This window comes from Stegodyphus dumicola, chromosome X1 (assembly GCF_044657685.1).
Source record: "Stegodyphus dumicola isolate Sdum_Otavi_A_Nest chromosome X1, ASM4465768v1".
Taxonomy (NCBI): domain Eukaryota; kingdom Metazoa; phylum Arthropoda; class Arachnida; order Araneae; family Eresidae; genus Stegodyphus; species Stegodyphus dumicola.
Window position 1 is genome coordinate 96,102,156 of NC_140780.1, and position 23,341 is coordinate 96,125,496.

The following is a 23,341-nucleotide window of genomic DNA, read 5'->3' on the forward strand; positions in this document are numbered from 1 at the left end:
AGTTATTTCCTGATTATTTAAACACGTTAGAATTGTTTGAAATAAATGTCAGTATGAAATATTAATATTTATCCGTCAATAGGTTTTGAATTGCAAAGTGTAACCAACAAAAATGTCTTGCAGGTACCAAACTTTAGATTTCTAATTGAAAATAAGTACAAATTTGAATTTCTTTCCTTTACTTTATTATTATTCTTTTTACTACATATGTATGCTTTGATAAATATCTAGAAAGAAAAATTTTAAATGTACATAAAATAATTTTTGTTTTGTTCATAACGATTTTTCGTTTTACTAAACAACAACAAAAAAAAAAAGTTCGGCCCATCAATGTTCAGACTGTGCATTCAGCCCGCATTGCAGTTTGAGTTTGAGACGACTGAATTTCTGTTAAAAGTAAGAATGCTTCAATTCAATCAACTGCTGGGCATCTTCCCAATCCCTGAGAGAATTCTACATTAATAAATCTGTCATTAATAGAAGGCCAATCAAGATATATTAGCTTCGTGGCTTAGTCGTTGAGTCTATGAAAGTAAATCAGAAATATTCGTTTTAAAAGGGTAAAGAAGAAAACGGCCGAGGGTTTCATAGCGAGGGCTTATTTGTGTAATTTTATAGTTTTCTGAGCTGTTTAATGTATGATTTAATTAACTAATTAATATACGACTTTCTGTGTTATGAATCAGAAAGCCTGAGTTTTATAAAGAATAAATACTAAGATTTTATCAGACAGATAGTAATTTACATAAAAGGGATAATATTCTGTGCTATTTTACAGTGTAGTTTGAGTAATGTGCTCCAGTGATTCAATACGATTGCTCACACCATCTTTAGGGCACAGCGTACATGTTGTCTGTCTGAAACCAAATGACAGCTTTTTATATCTAGGACACCATCAGCTAATGCTTTAAGTAATTAAGTTCTGAAGCATACAGGTTACAAGCTAATTACAGTATGAATGGCAGCTATTGAGGAAGATGGTTATTATTTCAAGATATTCCTTATCATTAATTCAGATTTTCTTTTGTAAATTGTTTTACAAATGGAATAACACAAACAGCAAATTTAAGATGAAACATACCAAAAATTTTTAATTGCCTTTAGAATGTACTCATCCACAAATATAAAACATAATACAAGTTAATCGAATTGCTGAACATTTAATAAATTCACCAAGATAAGGTTTCTATTATACTCTGTAAGGAATTTGCGCCTGCACTATATTTCTATGTTATTATAGGCTATCAGAAGCGAGAACTAAAATTAACTTTCATTTGCAATAGTCCTTTAACTTTCTATTTTAATTAATTTGTGCATTTCCTCTTTCTACCCTAAAAATAGCTACTGTTTATAATAAATCTGCCTAAACTGCGTCATTTCAATATTAATCCATGTCATATGATTCTTGATTAACGCCATTGATGCAAGTATTTAATGTAAGGTTTCAGCCAATAATAATTTTAGAAATTTATTACTAACCAATTAAAATAAAGCTTAACCCAAACCAAATCATTTTGAACAAACATTTCAGATTGAACACGTCACATCCTCTCTCATGCTTCGCTACTGTTAACTTGCTGCTGGCTGCTGCTGCTTTTTTTTTTCAAATATAATTCAACCATATAAAATGGTTTCGATATAATTCTTCAAGAACAGATACACTGTACGCCAATTTCCTTGCTTTGGTATAAAACATTTTATAACAAAAATAAAGAAATATTAGATTCGGTACGACTGTTAACATCTTTAATGTACTATACCTTTGCACATCGACTATCCTCTCTAATGCACCTTGTAGGGATTTATATTTATTTTGAATAAACAGTTATGCATTTTTTCCTATAAGCCGTCATTCCCCTGATTGTCAATGCCTGAATATTTAAATTTGGTACCGCGCGTGAAGGAATACAAATTCTACCATTAGGAGAAAAGGCTTAAATACTAAGTTCTAGAAGGGAAAGTTAGAAAGAGTGGGCAAGCACTGTACCTTTGTAGCGTAAGCTTCTGATTCTGATTTATTGCTGATTAAAGTGGCGTAACAGCTATTACTTTGCTACTACGAGACCTCGACGCGGTTTAAGGTAACAGGATTATCTAAGCCGTGGGGAAAATTCTACTGTTGTGTTAAATAACTTTGAATTTTAATTTTAATTCTTGTTAGTTGAGTTACCGCCCGAGCGAGGCGTAGTCTGTTAGCGGCAATTCGATGCATTGTGAATTTTTATAGAGTCTAATAAAGGGTTATTTTAACCTTTCAGCTGTCACACTAAAAGATTGACAAGTAGATATTACAACCTAGCTGCATCACTTCGTAAACCATGTTCTCCGATCCGCTGCGACATGAACTTCTAAACTATTACACAGATACACAAACATATGTATATATATATATATCAAAGACTGAATTAAATTAAATACATTAATAAATCGAAATAAATTTCCTAATACTTGCGCAATAGCTGCAAAGTAATAAAATAATAATTTATTTACCAGTGGATTATTGAGTATATTATCTCATTAGATAAGGTTAGTAGAATGAAGTAACTTGAAGCACTGAAAATTGAATTTTGAAAAAAATTTTCAAAAATTTTTTTATAAGGAACTTCAATTTGAATATGAGAAAGTGAAATGGAAACTTTTGAAAATTAAAAATTAATTAATAAATCAAGTAATTATCGTCATTGATCGAAAATTGGTTGACTTTTCAAGGGGAACATATATATATATGCATGTATAATATATACATGTATATGCGCGTGTATAATATATACATGTGTTTTAAAACGCCTTGTGCATATATATATATGTATATACCCAAGGAGTTTTTAAAACTAATGGAAGAAACATTAAAGGATGATAGAATACGCCGAAACATCGCAGAATGCATTGTCGAAGATTACGCAGCTAGCCTCCGAGCTTAATCATATCTGTCTAATCTTCATTCATATTTCAATCCATTTTAAGTTACTAATGAATCTGACAATTGAACAAGAATCATGAATATGATTATTTAGCCGGAAAGACGACGCAAATCACGATGTCTGAAAGTAAGACCACTCAAGAAACATGATGAAATTCTGATTCGAGTGTCCTTCTGAGGGAATGATTAAGGAGGCAGTAAAGAAATGAAACCATTTGTCACTCAACCCACAGTGAACTGAATGGTTTGAAAGAAATCTTGAAGAAATCAATAAATTTAGAGCATTTATTGTTTTGGTCTGGTGTGCTTTATTTGATTATAGCAGAACACACTAGAGCTATCCACCTAAAAGCAGCAATGCCTACGTGGAGAACTTTCTAGGGAAAACTGGCTCATCTACATGTTCACACAAAATCACAAAAACGCTCGTGCAGCCAGCCCGTTCGCTTATATTCATGCCGGAACTACCAGTGCTTAGCGATTTTACTGCTCGGCCGGTGGTGGGCCTTGGAATATTGAATGAAAAGGCATCAATAGAAAAGCAAATTTATGTTGTTTAGAAGCAGATACAAACAAAATATCTGAATAATTATGAAATAAAAACAAAAACAAAATTAAAATGAATTTAGAAAGATTATGTCGTTGCATGCGAAAACCCAACTCTTTTACAAGCGCGGCCCACCAGCGGCCGAGCGGTAAAATCGCTGAACACTGGTAGTTCGGTTCGAGGTTCGAATCCCGCAAACGGGCGGGCTGCATGGGCCTTTTCGTGGTTTTCACCATGTGTAACGTGTATACGAGCCAGTTTCCCTTAGAAAGTCCTCCACGCAGGTATCCCTTTCCCTTAGGCAAGTAGCTCTAGTGTGCTTTGCCGTATTCTCAATAAACCAAACCAAACCAAACCTTTTATAAGCGCGCCTGAAAGTGTTTTAATGAAGCAATTATCAAATAAAACGTAGAGGTAATTCTAGTTTTAGAATTTTTGTTATTTAAAATTTCTAAAATGTGTAACGTGTATACGAGCCAGTTTCCCTTAGAAAGTCCTCCACGCAGGCATCCCTTTCCCTTAGGCAAGTAGCTCTAGTGTGCTTTTCCGTATTCTTAATAAACCAAACCAAACCTTTTATAAGCGCACCTGAAAGTGTTTTAATGAAGCAATTATCAAATAAAACGTAGAGGTAATTCTAGTTTTAGAATTTTTGTTATTTAAAATTTCGTCGAAACGTATTTTGACATTCAAAGAAATCAAGTACCGTATGTAAAAAAAAAAAAAATTAAGACAGAGAAAGAAAGATTTTGCTTAAAATGTTTTAGAAAAGTAAAATTTGGGTCTCCAGAAGTTTACAGCTAACGCTGGTGTTAAACAAATAAGGTCCGCCTTTTTAGTTTTATTTACCCTTAATTCACCATAAAACTGAAATATAAATTTCCTGATGCACTGAATATTTTATACATGTTCCGTATTACTCTACAAAAGACAGCTTTATAAAAAAACATTGATCGTGACAGCTTGTATAAGAAAAAGAAATTTGTTCTTTTCAAATATATATAAAATATTTGCAACACTGTTAATGCCAGAAAATAAAGCATGAAACTCTACGTTTGTAAATTCTGTTCTTTATAGCTTGCACATTTCATTGACTTTTATTCTAAGTTTTCAAAATTGTATTTTGTTTTGTCACCTGTGAAATCTTATTATAAAATGTAAACATAATTTAATTCAGTTTCATTTTTCATTAAATACGAAATATCGCTCGGCAAAATTTATTTCTATAATACTCAATTTATTATATACTGAAAAAGAAGAAAATTGTAACAAGTTTATAGTTTTATTTAGTACAGTTTCCCCCCTTATTCTTTACTTCAACATGACTAGCCGTTATGCCAACCTTAGGCCTTGTTCTTTTTAAATTATAAGATTGCTTCAGGGTTGAATAAAAACCTCGCCAAATCTTCGAGAACTTGCTTGATCTGGAAGAACAACCATATTTGAAGAGACAGGTTCGATGCGTGTTAAATGGGTCTCAGAATCAGCTCAAGAACTGGTGACGTAATCATTGAAGGCGATAATAATGATAGATTTTTCTCAATGAGAGAAGAAGCTTGAAAACTTACCTTTACATTTACTTTCTCCTCAGTATTTCGTTTCTCTGAAAACAGATGGACTTTTGACTTTCTTTTCACCGAAATGGATACATTTGTCCCTGGAAATAAGCATTCGGGTGGTTTCTCTTAAAACAGGAATTTTCTCTCTTAAGTATGACTGCAAGTGAGTGTTGTTATTTTAGAGATTATAAATATCTTAAACATATCATAAGCATCTGAAAGTGACTTTTATCTACTTAGCTTTTCAGAATTATTTCACTTCCAAGTTTAAGTTTTGATATTTGCATATTTGAATGATTTCATGAATATTTGGATAAATGTGCAGATGAAACTATAGGTTTTGAAAACGCAGCGGAACTAATTCGAAATTAGTAAAACTCGTATTTGAAGCTAATTTAAAACTCAGTTAAATCAACTGGCAAATATCACGCATTATATTTTTGACAACTGGTGTGCTTCTAAGTGAAATAATTATTTGACATCAAATATGATTTTACTGCATCTTTACAAAAACCTCTATGGTCTGTTTGTTTATTGTACATTTCTTTGAACAAGCAATAACGTAGCAAAACTGTTTATAATTTAAACTCTTCTGTTTCAGTTAAGGATTATAGCAACACGTGGATGCTATAAATTATGCTCAATATTTTAAAGTTTGAACCTTTACGTAGAGTATTTGCCCATTATACGAAGTATTTTTTAAGAAAAAAATTACTCATTAGAAAAACATAAATTAATGAATATGAAACACGACATTTTGGAGATATAGAGATTTCTCTTCAAATCCTTACGTTCTTAAGAATCATCAACATTTTCCAAATTTTGGCCATATTTAAGGGATAAAATGAATATACTTATTTGACAATTTCCACAGTAACTGATATGAGTGTTTACAAAACTGCATCCAAATATATTTCCTTAAATTTGTGAATTTATCAATTTTGGTCAAATCACAGAACAGGAAAATAACTCATTTTTGTAAAACAAAAGTCCATGACACGCCAGTTATCTGAAACAATTCTTTAACTCGATAAAAGTAATGTAATAATAATTTTCAAATTTTTTAGTATTGTGTCAAATGTCACGCAGATTGCTTCTGCAGAAAGTGGGCAGGAAAGGAAAGACGTGAAAATAGTTGGAGGATGTGTGCGCATCCGTTCAAGGAATTTTCCCTGCGCCCCCATCACTTCTTAAAGATGCCGCTGCCAGGACGATTCAGGAGTCCAAACTGACCGGAGTTTTCTCCGGACGTTCAGCGGAGAAGGACGATGGCGCGAAGGCAGTATCGTTCGCAGTCAGTTGCCAACTCAGACCCTCGAAGTCCATATTTTACGAATGACTGGCTTCAGACCACGCGAGGCAGAATGCTTCGTCGCTCACCAAGTGTGGCTTGCGTACCTCATTATGATGCCTGTTGCACTAGGACCTACAAAAACTTTGAAAGAAAAAGAAGAAGTAACATTCCTGGCCTCAACCTAACTTTGTCTCCTACTGATCCCAAAGCTACCACAATTCGTCAGCATTACTATCCCGAAGGCGGTTGGGGTTGGATTGTATTGTGCTGTGCACTCATTATGAATATTATTGCAAGTACAATGCAGATTTCAGCAGGATTCCTTATACTCGAGATAAGAAGCCACTTTTTAAAAGGCCAGCAGTCTGTAGAACCAGGTAAGCAATTTCCATTTTTCGTAATACATTTGCTAATTATACTTGAAATTTTAAATTTTATGTTAATCCATACTTCTGCAGGGTGATTAAGCTCGGTTCTTAGCGTCGAGCATTTTATTCAGTTATGTTCTCTTAATATTGTAGTAAATTTTTCAGATCTGAGTAATCAGTTTTCTCATATTTAAAAGCAAAATGATTTTTTTAAATGAAGCTAATGTTCATAGATATATCAGTATTAAGCAACTAATTTAAAGACTGTTAAAAGCACTAAACATCCAGGTGTCTTAAAAGCTTTCAGCAGAGAAAGTGCATTTGTGGTAAGATAAATGGTAAATATAAAGGGATGTTAAGTCCTGGCCGTTTCATAATGTTTTAAACATAATTTTGGGTATTACGGTAATAATAAAATTGCTGACTAAACATATTTCTCCGTAAACAAGTGATAGGCGTCTCTGACAGAGACTTAGGGAGGTGTACTTTACTAATACACAGGAAACATAAGTGATTAGTATTCTCATCCTGAGAATTTCTGATTTAGAATCTTGTACAGTTTTATTCACAGCTTAACCAGCCAGCCACATATTTTGAAAAATATTTCACTTAGTAAAGTTACAAGGTATTTTCTTCCTTCTTTCTGCATGTCATCGGGGTGTAATTGGAATCATATTCGACGCTTATTCGAGAGGTCCATGATTCGAGTCCCGGCGAGGGCCGTGCACATTTTCACTTCTCCAGCATCATTAATAAGTTCGGCATACGTTTTACAAACCATAATTCTATGATTTATAGATCGCTATAAAAAAACAGTTATTCAAACAATACGGTATTGGGTACTTTTCCGTTTCGCTGGCGCAAATCTCGCCAAGCAGACTTTGTTGGCGATAACATACAGTATACACATAAAAAATGTTAACAAGTGTTAATTCTAAGAATTGTTTTATTTTGAAGGCATAAACATTTTAATATGGTTTAAAATTTTTTAAAAAGCCAATAAATAAATACAATAAATTTGTAAGAAGACATTAATTTAAGAATTTTCATGGTTCAATTCTTGATTCGCCGGTTCGTATCACGTGACCCCAAGTGATCTCATCTCATGTAAACTACGCTACAAATATCTAATTCTCTCAGTAATTATCTACATTAATTTCAAGTTAAATCTTAATTTGTAATACAAGTTTAAATGCAAGAATTATTTCAATTCGTACGAATAGCTTACTCAGAAATTATGTAAAACCGCAGTGCTTTACTTCGCTAATACATCCTCATTAGAATTGATGAATTTGACACTTGATTTTGCCTTTTCTATATTTTCTCCTTCGGGTGAGTGGTGTCATTGCATTCTAATTGACTTAATTACCGCGAATTGTCTTAGGGCATAAAATTTAACTATCTTGTAACAATTCTATGTAATTGTATGACAGCATTGAAAGAAACAATCAATCTAATAAGAAATAGCTGCGACTTGTTTTGAAAATGAGGCGTAAAAGGTTACCAGTGAAGATATTCCGTTTGGCATCAGTTGTACCATTATTGGCGACTTTATCGTTTGCGCCGGCAAAACAGAAAAGTACCCAATATTGCTGTAAGACTAGAAATAAAATTCAACACTAAATTTGTAGAGTTTGACTATACTGATGATTCAGTGTTATTTCAGCATGACAGAAAGAAAATTAATAAAATATTTCGTCATTTAAACTGTGCACTATGCGATTTTTTTTATACACAATAGATATCATGAATATTTTCATCCATTTCACTAATGATATATATGCTAGGACAAGTAAACTTCCAGAGCTGTTCGAAAGAATGTGTGAAGTAGCGGGACCGTTGAGACAGTCACATTCAAACATTGTTTGATAAATGGCTTTCTAGTAACTACTATTTGGCATAAAGTATAATTAATAAAAAAATAGCTCTTCACTAAGGACATGATTTTATTTTTACACTATCAACGCTGTCGCACTCTATGTAAGCAATCATACTGATTCTGCCCTGTACAAGTAGGTAGGATATTTATGGCACACATTTTCATGTATTTATTAGCAACAATAACAGATACTTTTGTGAAGATACAAGTACCAGAAATTTTAGAAGAATGTTCAAATTTCTGTTGGACAGCATGAGATTTTCTAACACCTCCTTCATTTTCTCTTTGCTCTTAATCATTAATAGCTTCATTGCTGCTATTTCTTGCACAGTTTTAATGAATGCTTCCTAGTTTCCTTGTAGAAATTTTGCTTATAGATTATACACAATGTTTGGAGGAAAAACTATAAAACATTATAATTTTTGCATAAAATACCTAGATTGTAAAACAAATATCTTTAAAAAAAATATTCTGTCAAAATACCTATCAATAATTTTTTATATTATAAAATAAATTATAACAGTATTTAAAACTAAACTGAGAAGCATCTCAATCTCAAATATCAAACTCTACTGTATTTGTGTTGTAAAATATTTAGTATAACTCATTCCAACTCGAAATTACTTTCTGCGCTGTTGTTATAAATAAACGTGTGTGTGTATTTAACCGTCTTAGTGACCTTGTATCGAAAAAAAATTAATTAATGTTAAATGTAATCTGATAAATAGAAATAATAAAAATTGAGATATAAAATAAGCACATTACATCAGCTTAAATCGAAAGAAGTGCACGGAAAATGTAAACTGAAAAATATCCGCGGTGAAACAAAATATTCAAGCACTTTGCTTATTTAATTATTTTCCATTAAACTGTAGCAAATAAGTATGAAAGCAAAAGAGATACTGAATTCCCCGTTGGCTACTGTTTTGTCTACTGAAAATGTAAATTCCAACTATTTGCAGTCAGAAAACCTACAAAAGGACTTAATTGCAAGTCGATCAGCCACGGTTCAATTTATCAGCCATCTTAAAAATATTATTCTTTAGAATACTCTCAAAATATTGTCTTTCTCCAAATTTCGAATTATGAGTAGAATGGTTACAGTTTTGCATATAGCACTGATGACTGGGAACCGATAGACGTTTCGCCCACGAACCCACGCTAATACGAGGCAGCTACTAAAAGGAGGTACAGCGCCCGCTCGTTGATAAACTCAACCACTTAATGCTTTCATATTTCCAGGAATTAAAATACCTAATCAATATTAATGACCGCAGTTTGTTAGACTTTATAAGTGTAATAAACTGCGCTTATAAAACTCAGATTGGCAAAAGACTTATATCCGCCGCTTATAAAACTCAGATTGGCAGAAGACTCTTTCATCGATGTTATAACATTCTGCTGATACGAATCAAAGCTTTCCGTAGTTCTTCCATTTAATATATTGTGGACTGTGGCTTTATGGGTCAAGGGTTCTTTCTCGAAGACAGCTGAAAGAAGGTGAAAGCACAACTTTTGTATCCTATCTTTTAAGTTTTACCTATTCTAGATATTTTCTTTGGGTTAGACCCATAATGTTCACAAAGAGTTGTAAATAAGTTCATGAAATGTTTGTTAGCATTACCGTACTTTAACATTCTTTGAATATAAAGACTATGATAACTGTAGAATGAAAAAAAAGCAAGTCATGCTTGTAATCATGAAGTGGCAAATCGACTAAGTAGACAAAAATCAATTTTTCTGTTGTCTAGAAACTTTGAGTTTTGAAGTCTGAATAAATAACTTGAAAAAGCGTTTGCTTAATTTATTTTTGTGCGTTTAACTCGTAACATATCTAAAATGCCAAGCAGAAAGATTTAAGAATGAATGAAAAGGATAAATTGTTAAAAGATTTTGATGTTTTTGGTAATTGCAGCTACAGAAAAACTACTAAGCTAGGAATTTCCCAAACAGCATTCTGCAGGTTACTTAAGCAAGATATTATAGTTAATGAAAAATGAATACAAAAGGCAAATATCTTAAGAAAGCTCAAAAGCGATAGATAATCAAGGGACGTTAAAACTGCTTTTCTAGAAGTGTTTCAATGGATGAAAAAGAAGAGTTTTATTTCTAGGCTTTTTTCACTCATTCGCTATATGCTTATGAGAGGATTTTATAGCAAGTAATATATGGCTCACAAGATGAAGAAAGTGAAATCCAACATTTTTTATCAGAAATTGCATGATGAGAAGGAAGAAGCGAATTATCATGGAACTGATAACTCTATACAAGGCGTTTTACATAAGGCTGCTAAATGAATAAAAACCGCTTGAAATTTATAATACAGACGAAACTGCACTAGATTACAGAACATTACCAGAACACAAATGCATATTTAAAAGTAAAACAGCAATTGGCTTAAGAAACTGAAGAAATAAGTTACTATGTTATTAAAGTGCAAGACGGACCCAGTTATTCAAAAGAAGCACTGGTTATTAATAAAAACAGGAAGTTCCGATTTTTGAAATTAGTCAAAAATTTCCTTCTAACATAGCAACAAGAACTCATGGATGACAAATAGTATTTTTACTGATTTTCTTTTGAAATTGGACAGCGAATAGAAAAATCATAAAATAACTTTACTAATTAAACAACTGTGTAGAACACACTTCTGATCTCTTTCTTTAAAACATTAGTGTCGCTTTCTGCAAATACAACTTCTAACATTCCGCATTTGAACCAGGCTATCATAAATGCCTTCAAATGTCGTTATAGAAAATGATGAACAGAACTGGATTTTGTGAAAAATGCAGGCATTTCAAAGGAATTAAGTAAGTTGATAGCTCTGCTAGAGGCCATGCATAGTATAGTCAATATAGAGAGTTAAGCTCTTAAAATCAGTTAAAAAGTGTTTTCGAAAATATGGCTTTTATACAGAAAAAGCTTCTGAACAATTGCAAGCTACAGCTAATGTTTGAGACATCAGGGAGAGAAGTCATGAAGATTATCTTTACAATATGTGCCGATTTACAAAACTATTGAGGCGGCGTGTGTAAAAACTGACAGTGAAAGTGATGCAGAAAAAGCGATGATATGACAATATTAATTGAATCTAGAAAAGGACTGCACATTTTCAAGTAAACTCAAAGGTGCTCATCAAAAAAAGCTACAATCAGTTTTAAAAAAATTGAGAATACAATTGAAAAACGGTTGATAAATGATATGAAAGAACACAACTAGGATAATTGTTTGTAAGAGATTAAAGTTCCTTTTCAAGAACATGATTATAAAAATATTTTTATAAAATATTAAAAACTGAATTTCAAGACTGAGTAAATATTTCAATTTTGTATTAATTTGCAATTATTATTTTAGGATTAATTATTAAATTAGCTGTTATTATTTTACAAGAAAAGTTTAAAACTGATATCACTGTTTGCAATACGCAAATCCCCGTCTATTAAACTCAGCCGCTTAATAAATTCAAATATATTTGGAACAGAAGTGATTTTAATAAGCAGCGGTTACTGTACAACGAACAATTCCCATGTCCACCAAGACAGAGAAAAAAGGCGACAGATTTATGTGTCCTTTTCTAGTCTGCCTATCGATGGCATAAATTAAAAATTAAAAATAAATAACATTAATGAAAGTAAAATAATAATTGATTAAATTTATAAATAGTATTAATGAAAATCATGTATAAATACTATTTTATTAAATTAAAAGTAGGTCGATAAAACTGTGTGAAGAAATGGAAAAGTGTGTACATGCATATCATTATAAATAAAAATGAGGATTATTCATATTTCTCATTTATATGTCGTTTCGGAAATGCCCATTGAAAAGCATATTAACCGTGCTTTATGATATTTTCTTCTTCAATCTAGTATGCAGTTTTCAAACCCATCGGGATGTATAGTGGTCAATAAAATATTGTTTCGAAAGTACATGTCAAATAAATAAAACCAAATCTAAAAACATAGTTATATAACTAAATATGCTTAAAGTAAACAGTCTCAATGAATAAAGAGTATTTTTTTAAATAATAATATGAAGAAATTTGATTCAACCACGCCATTTAAATAATTAAAATAAAATTCTAAAAAAAATATTACAACTGTGATTAAAAAATTTAATATAAAGTTAAAGTATTTGCAAGAAAGAATAAGCGATGATGAATTAGTCTTGTGGAAAAATGTGGACCAAAACATATTCTCAATTTACTCCGTGAATTTCTCACCAAATTTTTAAAAATTAAAGTACATAATAAAATGAATAACTAGATAATTTTTTTTAAAAAATACCTATGTTAGAACAAGGGTATATATAAATCTAATATACGTCCTAAGTCGGGTTTTCAAGAGATGAAAAACGAAAGTTGAATTCATCAATCGGCGAGGTGGAACGACAGACACAAAACTGTCCCATTTTCACATCCTTCGAGCAGCTGCTCTGTTTCCAACCACAGCACATAGGCAAAACGCCTGTCGTTGAACTTCTTGACCTGCCTTTATATTTGATTTGAGGGATATTTTTGATCATATCTGTGCATATGGCAGGTTATGTTTTTCGTATTGAAAGAGAGTTTCACATAAACTACTATATATAATTTCTTCTATAGCATTTAGAAAGCGTGAATTTGTTATATTACAATGTTTGATATTTTGCTTTAAGACGTCCCTTTTAGGACAAAATATCTTTGAGAGAAGGTAGGAATATTTCCATGTCTTTCGAACGACCATGTCTTTCGAAGATTTTGCCTTCCTGAAAAGAATTTACTTTGTTTATAAAAGGGGAGCAAATCTTAACAATAGGAAAACCAAAATGATGAGTACTTTCGATAAGAATGTCTATTGGCATACTAATTACTGTTTACATGATAATTAAAACTTGACTGTTTCTGTTTATTGTTTACTTTGTTTACATTCCACACTTAATACCGGCATAAAGTTATAAGGTATTTCGCCCTCCTTCTTGGCCTTCGTAGTGTAGTGGTCTGCACGCTGGGCGCGTATTCCAGAGGTCCGTGGTTGGATTTCCGGCGAGGGCGTTGCTTTTTTTCCCTTCTACTGCTTCCAAAAAATACCTAATGTCTCTACAAAGTTACTAAAGAAAAATAGTGTTAGTCATAATAATATTAATTATCATAATTATTAAGCTTCAACTAGGGAGGAAGTTAGCGATCTCATTGTTTAAAAATAAATATTTCCAAGTTTGAATATTAATTTTAAAGTCATTATTTACAAAAAGTATTGAAATATTTATACTTTGAATTTGTGAATCTATTAAAGAAAGAATTTTGGTACTTACTTATTATCCTGACGACAGCGAAACTGTCTCCAAGCAGCGCAATTTAACATTAGTTATAGATAGACGTGATGTAACAGTACATTCAGTTTGACGTAGCCCGACTGATTCTTGATAAACTACCTTTTCTTTTTATGAACAAATGATGTAAATGTATTGTTATTGCTGTAATCTATCCTTCCATTTAAAAAAAAAAAAAAAAAAAAAAAAAAACCACTTGAAATTTGGGGGCCTTTTTTCTGCAAACAGCAAGCAGTAAATCATTTTGAAAGTTATGTGATTCAACCTTTAAAAAAAAGTGTGTATTTAATAGACACAACATGGTCAGGTGAATATGGCCGACAAAACGGAAATACTCGTATATCGAAACAACCACTTTACCTGCCATTTTAAATTTTTATGACTACTATAAATTAACTACTACTGCTGAATTTATTCATGTGTCTTTGAAAACGTGATTAAAATTTTGGGCCCTGGCTTCTGTGAAACTGCAAACAATAAAATATTTTCGAATTTATGGTTTTTTATCATCAAAAAAAGCTTATAAGAAAGAGAAGAAGAGTAATAGAGCGCGCGAATTCCCTCTTCCCCTCGTTTTTTACTTCCCTTTTACTTCACACTGTCAGGACAAGTACTATATCACCTTGAAGTCTATTATTTTAAAATTTCGGACCTCGAGTGAGATTTTAGTTTGCATTTTAATAGTTGAAATCCTTTTAGGTTCGAATGATAAGGCTGAAAACTAGGAAAATATCACATGAACAAGTTTAGTAAAAATACGCGAAATTTTTCTGTGAATGTGAGAAAAGCGAGAGAAAGATAATTAAAAAAAGGTATTTAAAAAAAAACAGCTGTAACAAAAAAACGAAAAAGTCAAACAAAAACAAGGAAAGTGGAACCAAATAAAATAGATCCAGGATGCATCAAAATTAGCCGCCTTACCATTAGTTGAAGTGTTTGGTTAGCATACACAAATATTGCTATACACAGTTATTATCACAGTAGTTTGTTTTTTGAATGCATTATTTCACAACTAAGATGTTTCGCATCGTGCTGAGATCTCCTCTAATTTAAGCAGTTACTTTTGTAAGTCGTACATTAATAATTCCGGCTTATGAGAAATCTTTGAAAAAAAATTAGAAACAAAAAGCAACTGAAATGCTTTTAAAACTAAATATTTTTATTTTTTAACATAACAAATATTTAAAAGACGTTACAAATATACTGAATTATAAAATATAAGTATTGCAACTGAAACTAATATGATTTCAGTAGCAAACGAGTTACATATCTACTGTTATCGAAATGCAGTTCGTTCTCAGATTTCTCAATGATTGATTTATCATCTCGATTTTCATTCTTCCCCAAACTCATGTGGTCTTACGCCCAAAACCTTCGCAAGCTTCTTTCAAGATATAAACAAACAAGCAATGAGTGGTTGTAAACATAAAGACGCTAGACTGGCTGTCTTTAAAATATTAAACCAAGGACCACGCAAACATCCAGGAAACTGCAAATATTTTTTTCTTACTTTTTTTCCTTTCGCCTGTTTGTGCTTCCCAATATGAATCATATTCCAGAAATATTTTTTTTTATTTCAGCTGACTCAACAGTAGGGACTAATTTTAAATTTTCTGAATTTAACATTTCCCAAACGTTTTCGAAGGAATTTTTACGAGTGCTTCATAAATAGCGTCTGTAACAAGAGGTTCAAATGTGATCAACTCATTAGGGCAATGTACACTTTTAAGGGAAATTTTAACATCATAATATTTCATTATCCTACCCTAAATATACAGAAAGCAATAAATATATAACATTTCTTTCCTTAAACTCTCTAGTTTTGATTATTTATCTAAATTTGATCTAAATAATGACTTTGGTGACTCGCCATCAATAAGAATTTTTACTAATTGACTTAGTATTTATTATCTATACTTGAAGTGCAAACAGAAACCGTTATCAACAGTTTCAAAAACAGTCGTATAATTTGATGATAAGGATGCGACTATATTTTGCGTAGATTCTGATGATGCAATTGCATTCTGTTTAGTCTCTGAAAGTGATTCAGATTCAGGAACAACAATCTTATAAAATAACTTATTTAAGCCATTACACAATTCACAAAGTTTCTTCTAACATCTACACGATACGTGTCCTTTACTAAAACATCTGTATCAAAGCTCTTTAATATCATTCATTTTTGCTCATTTGCTTTCTCGCATTTTTCTATATCATATGTATTTTGATTACAGTAAAAACAGTACATCTTTGTCACTGTGGTTAACGCCGAAGCAGTAGGAACGCTTATTCGTTTCTTATTCGATTCCAAATTCATATCACCTAGTGAATGCTCTAAAATAGCCGGTCCTAAATGGCTTCTTAAGATTCCTCTACACTACCCAAAGGATTTAATTTTTTTATATTGATTTCACAGGAATCGTAAAGTGCTCTTAATGCTTTCACACTGAACCAATTTCTAATAGGTGGATTCAAGATTTTGTTCATGTGAGAACAAATAGCCAAATATAATTGTTCAAATCTTTCTTTGCTTAAATTTATAGAAGAGTCATAATTCTCATCTTCTTATCAGAAAGTAAGAACTCAAATATTGCACTTAAAGCAGGTTATATGAGTACGTATTTAAGATAAGTAAGCTTCTGTACCTTTGCTAATTCATCATTATTACCAATAGCTTTTTCAAAAGAATTATAAAATTCCAAAAATAAACTAAGATCATCAGACTACTGAGGAATCGAAATTTAGGTAACTGAATGTTAGTTGTGTTTTCGATCTTAACTGCAGCAGTTTGGTGCCCAGTGGATTGGTCTTTTATGTTTTATGTTAATGTGAAAATTCAAATTTTCGTTTTATATCTAAAATACATAAACTTATTTTTTCATCATACTTTAACAAACATTACATTCCTTTTCTATTCCGGCTTCATCCACTTTAAAACAACCCAAAATGTTTTTACTTAATGTTTTTACTCAGGTTGTTTAGACGTAAGAAAAAACAAATTTTCGTCGAATATATTATTATCCCATATGACTATGTTAATTTCAGGTTCTAAAATATTTATTATTTTAAAAATAGCTTCTTTCATAGCTTTCTCTAGTGGCTTTCAATTTAACGATATCCTCTGCTATAGTTACAACAACCAAATAAATTTAATCGCTTACCTGGTGCACGCTTTAATTAATTAATCTTTGTTTATTAACTTACATGCCGAAAAATAAGCAGCAGTAAACATTCTAAATCGGCGTGCTTGTTTATCTAAAAGTCGTCTTTTCCCATTCACTTTGAGGGATAATTTTCCAACATCCCTGATACGTGGTTGTATTATTTAATAGATCATCTTGATTAGGATTCAAGAAATATTATTCTAAATCGAAAACAGTCCATAGTTAAGAGGCAAAGAACATCTATATCAAGTTTCAGTCTTTGAAGTCTATTCAATTACATTACGCACTTTACTGGCGTTGCCAGATTAAGAAGCAAACACATGCATCACGAAACATTGACGCTCCCTGTTGGCGATTAAAACAGATAATCAGGCAAAATTTCTTCTAGCTGGTTTTACCTACATTTGAATACGATTCCCAAAACTTTTTCTTCAATGATATTTCAGCTAGAAATGAGGAGCAAATATTTTTAAACAATTGGCTATTGGTAAACATTGGTTTTTAATTATTCTTTTTTTCTTTATTGAGCCTCATAAATTATGTTCCATATTTTTATTAAAAGGTATAATGTGAGTAAAATTGTCGTAATCTAAAGACCTATATTATTTCATGAAATTCTTAAAAAAGATTCTTAATCGTTCAATCTTTCAGAAACAGTTCATAGATATATACTGCACATTGATTTGTATATTCATATTCATTCTTAAGTTTTAAATACGTGCGTGTTAGAATTACACATCCAGAGTGATTATCTACGTGTACAAATTTCTGTGAGGGGTGGGTTATTCACACAGAAATAGGAATCACACAGTAATGCAAGGACGGAAACTTAATAGGAACGCGATAGAGAGAGTTGCTGGGGAACTGGTAAAATGTCCACGCAGCAAAGCTCATTCGACATCGTCACAGAAATACAGGTATAAGTAGTAGTAGAATGCAAGGTGTCAACAAATGCGAGATTAGCATGTATGCATCTACCATATGCAGCTGTTAATTGTAACAAAGAACCATTGTGCCCCTGTACCGGGAGACATGGTGCTTCTTCATGCAGTTGGCATTCTATGCGCCAATTCGCAGCATTTACTACTTGCTACAAATCTTCCCAAACCACCATCTGGAGGATTATGCATTCGAATCATTTGCACCAAAACTATATGCAACCCATACATCTACTGCAGCTTGATGGCTACCCATAGAGGGTTTTTTTGGCTTCCTTCTAATTCACAGGCGAGATATACTTCACTAGAGGAGGTTAGTACAATTCACATAATTCGCTTTTATGGGCAATGATGAATCTTTATGTTACACGAAAATGTGCAGACCAACAAAGGCTTGTTGTCAGGGTTTGGCCCAACATTGTAAAGTACCACTTAATAGGAGCGTATCTATAGCCTATTCGTTTGGACAGACCACGTTAGAAGATAGTTTGAAGCAAGCTTTGCCCGAACTGTTGAATGACTAATAGATCCAGCAGTCGCTGTGTGATGCTACGTAATTTCAGCATAATAGAAACAGTGGATCAAATGTGGTGATCCCATTCACTGGCCTGATCGCCAGACCTATCCTATTTGAGTTTTTTTTATGAGGTGACATGAGAGGTCTGGTGTACATATACACCCGTGGGTAATGAAATGGCTCTTGTAACACGCTCCTGCGCAGTTACTGCGTCAGTTCGAAAGACGCTCAGGATATTCCAAAATGTCCATCATTCCATGCAGCGCCGATATCAGTTTTGTGTTGCAGCTGGTGGCCAATATTTATAACAATTCTTTAGTTTATCTTAATATCTCGATTGTTATATTTTGAAGAATAAAATAGTCGTCTTCTCTTATGCATTGTCTTGCGTTATCAGTACATTATTCACATACCGGACCCACTGAAATGACGGGGCGTTTCCAGCCCTCCATTGTTATCTGATCCCGATTCATCTTTAAACTACCCCTCCCAGAAATTTTACAGGCAGTAGCAAATCACCCTATATATGAATATATACAAGCACGCACATATTCAAACTTGAGGATGAATATCGATATGCAAAGTTATTGGCCCAAAATACGAAGAACCAACTTGTTGAGATTAGCACGATTTAAACACGAACAGGAGAAAGTTACTGAATACGCAAATTTCCGATGCTTGCATTTAAGAGACAATTGGTAATTCGAAAGTAGGTGAAAAAGAAATTAGCGCTGTCGTGAATTGCGTTTATCATAAATTTTAAATGTTAAATTTTCGTAATGTCTTAAAAATATCATTTCGATAATTTTACACACGGAAGAATTATAAAAGATTAGTAAGCAGCTTTCATAACCACCAATGCTGCAGCGGCGCTTAAAATCGCGTAAAACTTTGTCTCCGTTCTTTGGGCAGAATTTTCTTCTGACTGGATTGTATTCCAGATTCATTGGAAGAACGCACTTTCTCTCTATGACTCGACAACAGACCGATATTTAGGATAACAGCTAAACACAATCTAATTTACACAGGCAGCTAACTTGAAGCTGTCTACTGTAACCGCAAAGAAATACCTGCGAAATAGTGGTTGGATACTTTAATTACGTTGGTTCAAGCTGCGAGCTAAATGACCATTTCTCTGTTTGGCGAAATTAGGGTAAATTTAGTCAAGAATTCAGTCGAAGTTGGGGCAGATAGGTACAGCTCCCTCTTCATCAGGAGCAAAAAATCTGCGAGACTGATTTTATGTAGACCCTGAAGTATGGTCTAATAACTGAATTCGTTGCCGTATTAGTTGTCGTTGCCGTATTAGTTTCCGTTGCAGGGATTATTAAAAAGTCAGAGCTTATATTTACATAATTCTTTCTCCTACAAGTTCAGAAATTGGTTTCATAAAATCTATATCCTATTTTAAGAAGCTTTTTAATTCGTAGTATGTAATTCTATGCTCAATATTTAAAGAAATAAAATTAGTAGCCAGCTTCTTTCAATACCCTTTAAGTGTGAAAAATTCTTCGAATGCACTATAATAATATGCTTTTGTTATTTAAATTTTCTACTAAACTGAAAAAAGAGTTTATTAAATAAATTATGCCCAAAATATGGTATTATCTAGATTATAATAACAGCTATAAATGTATCAAAAGAAATAGAACAATGGTAAATACTATTAAAATCAGCAAATCTGCTCATAGAATTTCTAAAATTGAAGTTCCTAGCTTTAATCCATTTTATTATTTTTTATTATTCGGGTTTTATTTCTCCTCATTCAGTGAGAAACATTTTCTAACACGGAAAAGCTAAAGTTTTAAAAATCAGGATTTTCGTTTAAATCAAGACTATTTTTTAAGTCTAACGATAGAAAGAAGACCATTGATAGAGCAGGAATGTTCACTGAAATTTAAGAAACATTAATCTAATATTAGCATATTAATGGAAGCACAAACTCTGAGATTCTAATTGTCACTAGCATTAGAAAAGTTTTTTAAAAATTAGTTTGATATGTTCATGAAATATTTCTTCTGGTAATGAACTTTTCTTTTAAAGTTGTTGTTTGTGCTGCGTCAACAGCGGTATCATTTCTTCTGGCCCCCATTGTAGTCGCCCTCTGCAAGAGGAAGAGCACTCGTTTACTTGCTGTTTTGGGTGGTATCATTACCTCACTAGGATGTCTTTTCACATCATTTGCATCACAACTACATCAGCTTTACCTCAGTTACGGACTTTTTATAGGATCAGGTGACTGCTTAGCTCGAGAAACAGCTGCTATCATCATAGGCCAGTACTTTAAGAAAAGGCGCTTTCAAGTTGAAATGATGTTTCTCATGGGCTATGGAATTGGCATCGCTACAATGCCGTTAGTTCTGACTTATTGGATCAGGTGAGCTAACTTTTATTTAATGTGTTATTTATTTTCAAAACGTGCTTTAATAAACATTGCAAACATTTTCCAGACAATGCATAACATCATTTCACACAATTATTTTTCTTCACGCTTTCATATAAGTTCTTGCTAGTTGTTGCCGAAATATGTCCTTATTACCAATGATGTGACTCAAAATATTTAAGAACCTATTAATTACCAAAGCAAGCAATACATTTTGTTACTAAATAAAATCATAATTCAGTTTAAGCAATCTTTTCATCAATAAAACCAAATCAGGAATCGGCTGTACTGAGCTGATGCGAAACAACTGATACTTTCCACTGGTTAGAGTTAGGTATAATACTTTCAGCATCGGATTTCGATTAATAAAAAGAAATTTTTCTTTAGAATCATGTAGTAACGTAAAATCAGCGAAAATATAATCAATCAAGGATATAAGTAGATCCCAGGCCTCTATTTCCCGGTAATAAATGCGGTTCGAATAGCTCAAACCGCAAAATGAAATTTAAAGCAAAATGAAGAAGTTTTTCGAACTTTTGAGTGCAGAACAGTATTTTTTTTTAATTTCCACATCATTTCTTCAGAAAACTTCCATATTTATATTTTAAATTTGCATTTTAATAACATATGGCAGATATGTAGCTTAGTCTACAGTGCTATGCTTGCCTACTGTCCTTTTACAAATAGCCTCGCTAGAGGCAGAGTGGTAAGATCGCTGAACATTATTATTCAACCCATGTTCCCAAGTTCTTGGCATGTGGGCTGGCTGCATGGCTTTTTGAGTTTCTCTACATGTATAACGTGAATATGAGCCAGTTTTCCTTCAAACGTCTTCCACGAAGGCATCCCTACGTTTAGGCTAATATTAGCATTCTTTGTAGCAATCGAATAATTCAATACAGCCTTTTAGAAACAGATTGCAGCATTACCTGTGATCGATCTTTTTCTTTTACAATTCTGACCATTAAAATTGTACCATGCAGGAGGCATGCAATAAAAGTCAAATTTCCATGAAAGTATAAGATATATTCATAATTATAGCTGAAATATGCAATGATTAATATTCCAGCGGATGCGCACAAAGTAGGCATGAGTAAAGCCGTCTGCATTGTGTATAAGTGGGAAGATTGCACTACGTGTTTCTCATTTGGTAATCTTATCTGAAGGCTGGTTGTTTGTGTAAATGTTATGCTATGCCTCGTGTAGAAAAGAGAAATTTCTACCAACATAATTTCGGAATTCTGAAGCAGGATCGTGGCATATCGGACTGTGGTTTATCAGTTTGAGACACAGCTGCCCGTATTTATGGGGATCCCACGACTCTCAGGAGGGTATGAATCGATGGGTCCAGGAGGGCATACCTAACCCTTTGCGAGATCTCTGTGGCCCCTGACCTCTTATGCGAGACACGACAAACACCTTTCGGTCTTGCGGGATCGTACAGCAGCATCGCGTACCCTGAGTCAGGAACTCGGTTCATGTGCTTTAAGACAAGTGCCCGCAAGAAGAGTGCGACGATGTCTGTAGCAACGCGGACTGTCGGTACGGCAACTATTGTTGCAGTTTTCCTAGACGCTGCAGCAGATACAAGTACTCCTCCAAGTGATGCGACAGAGGACAACTTTTAACATAGGAGTGGCACCAAACACACAGGAGTGGCTTCTTTCCAGATGAATCTCGCTTCTGTGTACAGAATCATGATGGACGGAAAGAAGTACCCATATCTGTCATTCAGGCTCAGTTTAACTCGATACCTAAGTGGATTAGAGCCATTGCTGCTTCCGGAAATGGCAGTTCTGTGTAACGAATTCTGCGGGCTGTGAACCCCAAATCACCTGAAAATGCCATCATGTCTTTCCCCCATTAACATTACACTGTATATGTAAAATACATTAAATTCTGCTAATTTCTTTTCTTCTTGTTGTAGTAATGTTAATGGTCAGCAGTGTAATTTTAATGTTCATCTGCGCTTTTAGTTGTTTTTTAAGTGTGTTGTAATTTACAGTTCTCCTACTTAACTTTGATCCTGCTATTTTCACACCTGTACTATAATAACTACACCTGTTACTATAATAACTACACCTGTTATTTTCGCCTACATTCTCAGCCCCAGACAGGATCTCAAATTCGCACTGGGTAAGCCGACGTAGAATAGAAGATCAACTAATGTGTTATTAACCTGAGATCAGCTTCCTAATCCATGAGGACTGATCGCAGATCCTATCATGAAAACACTGAATAACAGAAATCTTAATGCAATTTGCTGTTGCTTTTCTGTCGGATCGCAGACATCTAATTAGAATTTACTCGGAAATCCGAATTCTTATTCTAGATCTGACCTGATGCATTTCACTTCGGATAACAATGATCATTTGAATTGAATATAAATGATAAAAACGATGAACTGATAAAGAAATACATAAATATGGATTAATTTAATTGATAAACTAGCACAATTATTG

The 23,341-nt window shown here is 32.9% G+C and overlaps 1 protein-coding gene across 1 annotated transcript in view; it reads left to right on the forward strand.

Annotated features, from left to right (window-relative positions):
- Positions 1-4,955: 4,955 nt before the first annotated feature.
- The window catches only part of LOC118195073 (monocarboxylate transporter 2-like), a 42,299-nt gene continuing 23,913 nt past the window's right edge, over positions 4,956-23,341 (forward strand). Inside the window, exons 1-2 of the mRNA XM_085807386.1 lie at positions 4,956-6,697; positions 20,540-20,873. Of these exons, the coding sequence (XP_085663512.1) occupies positions 6,295-6,697; positions 20,540-20,873 (737 nt within the window). The 5' untranslated portion in view covers positions 4,956-6,294. The remainder of the gene's footprint in view (positions 6,698-20,539; positions 20,874-23,341) is intronic.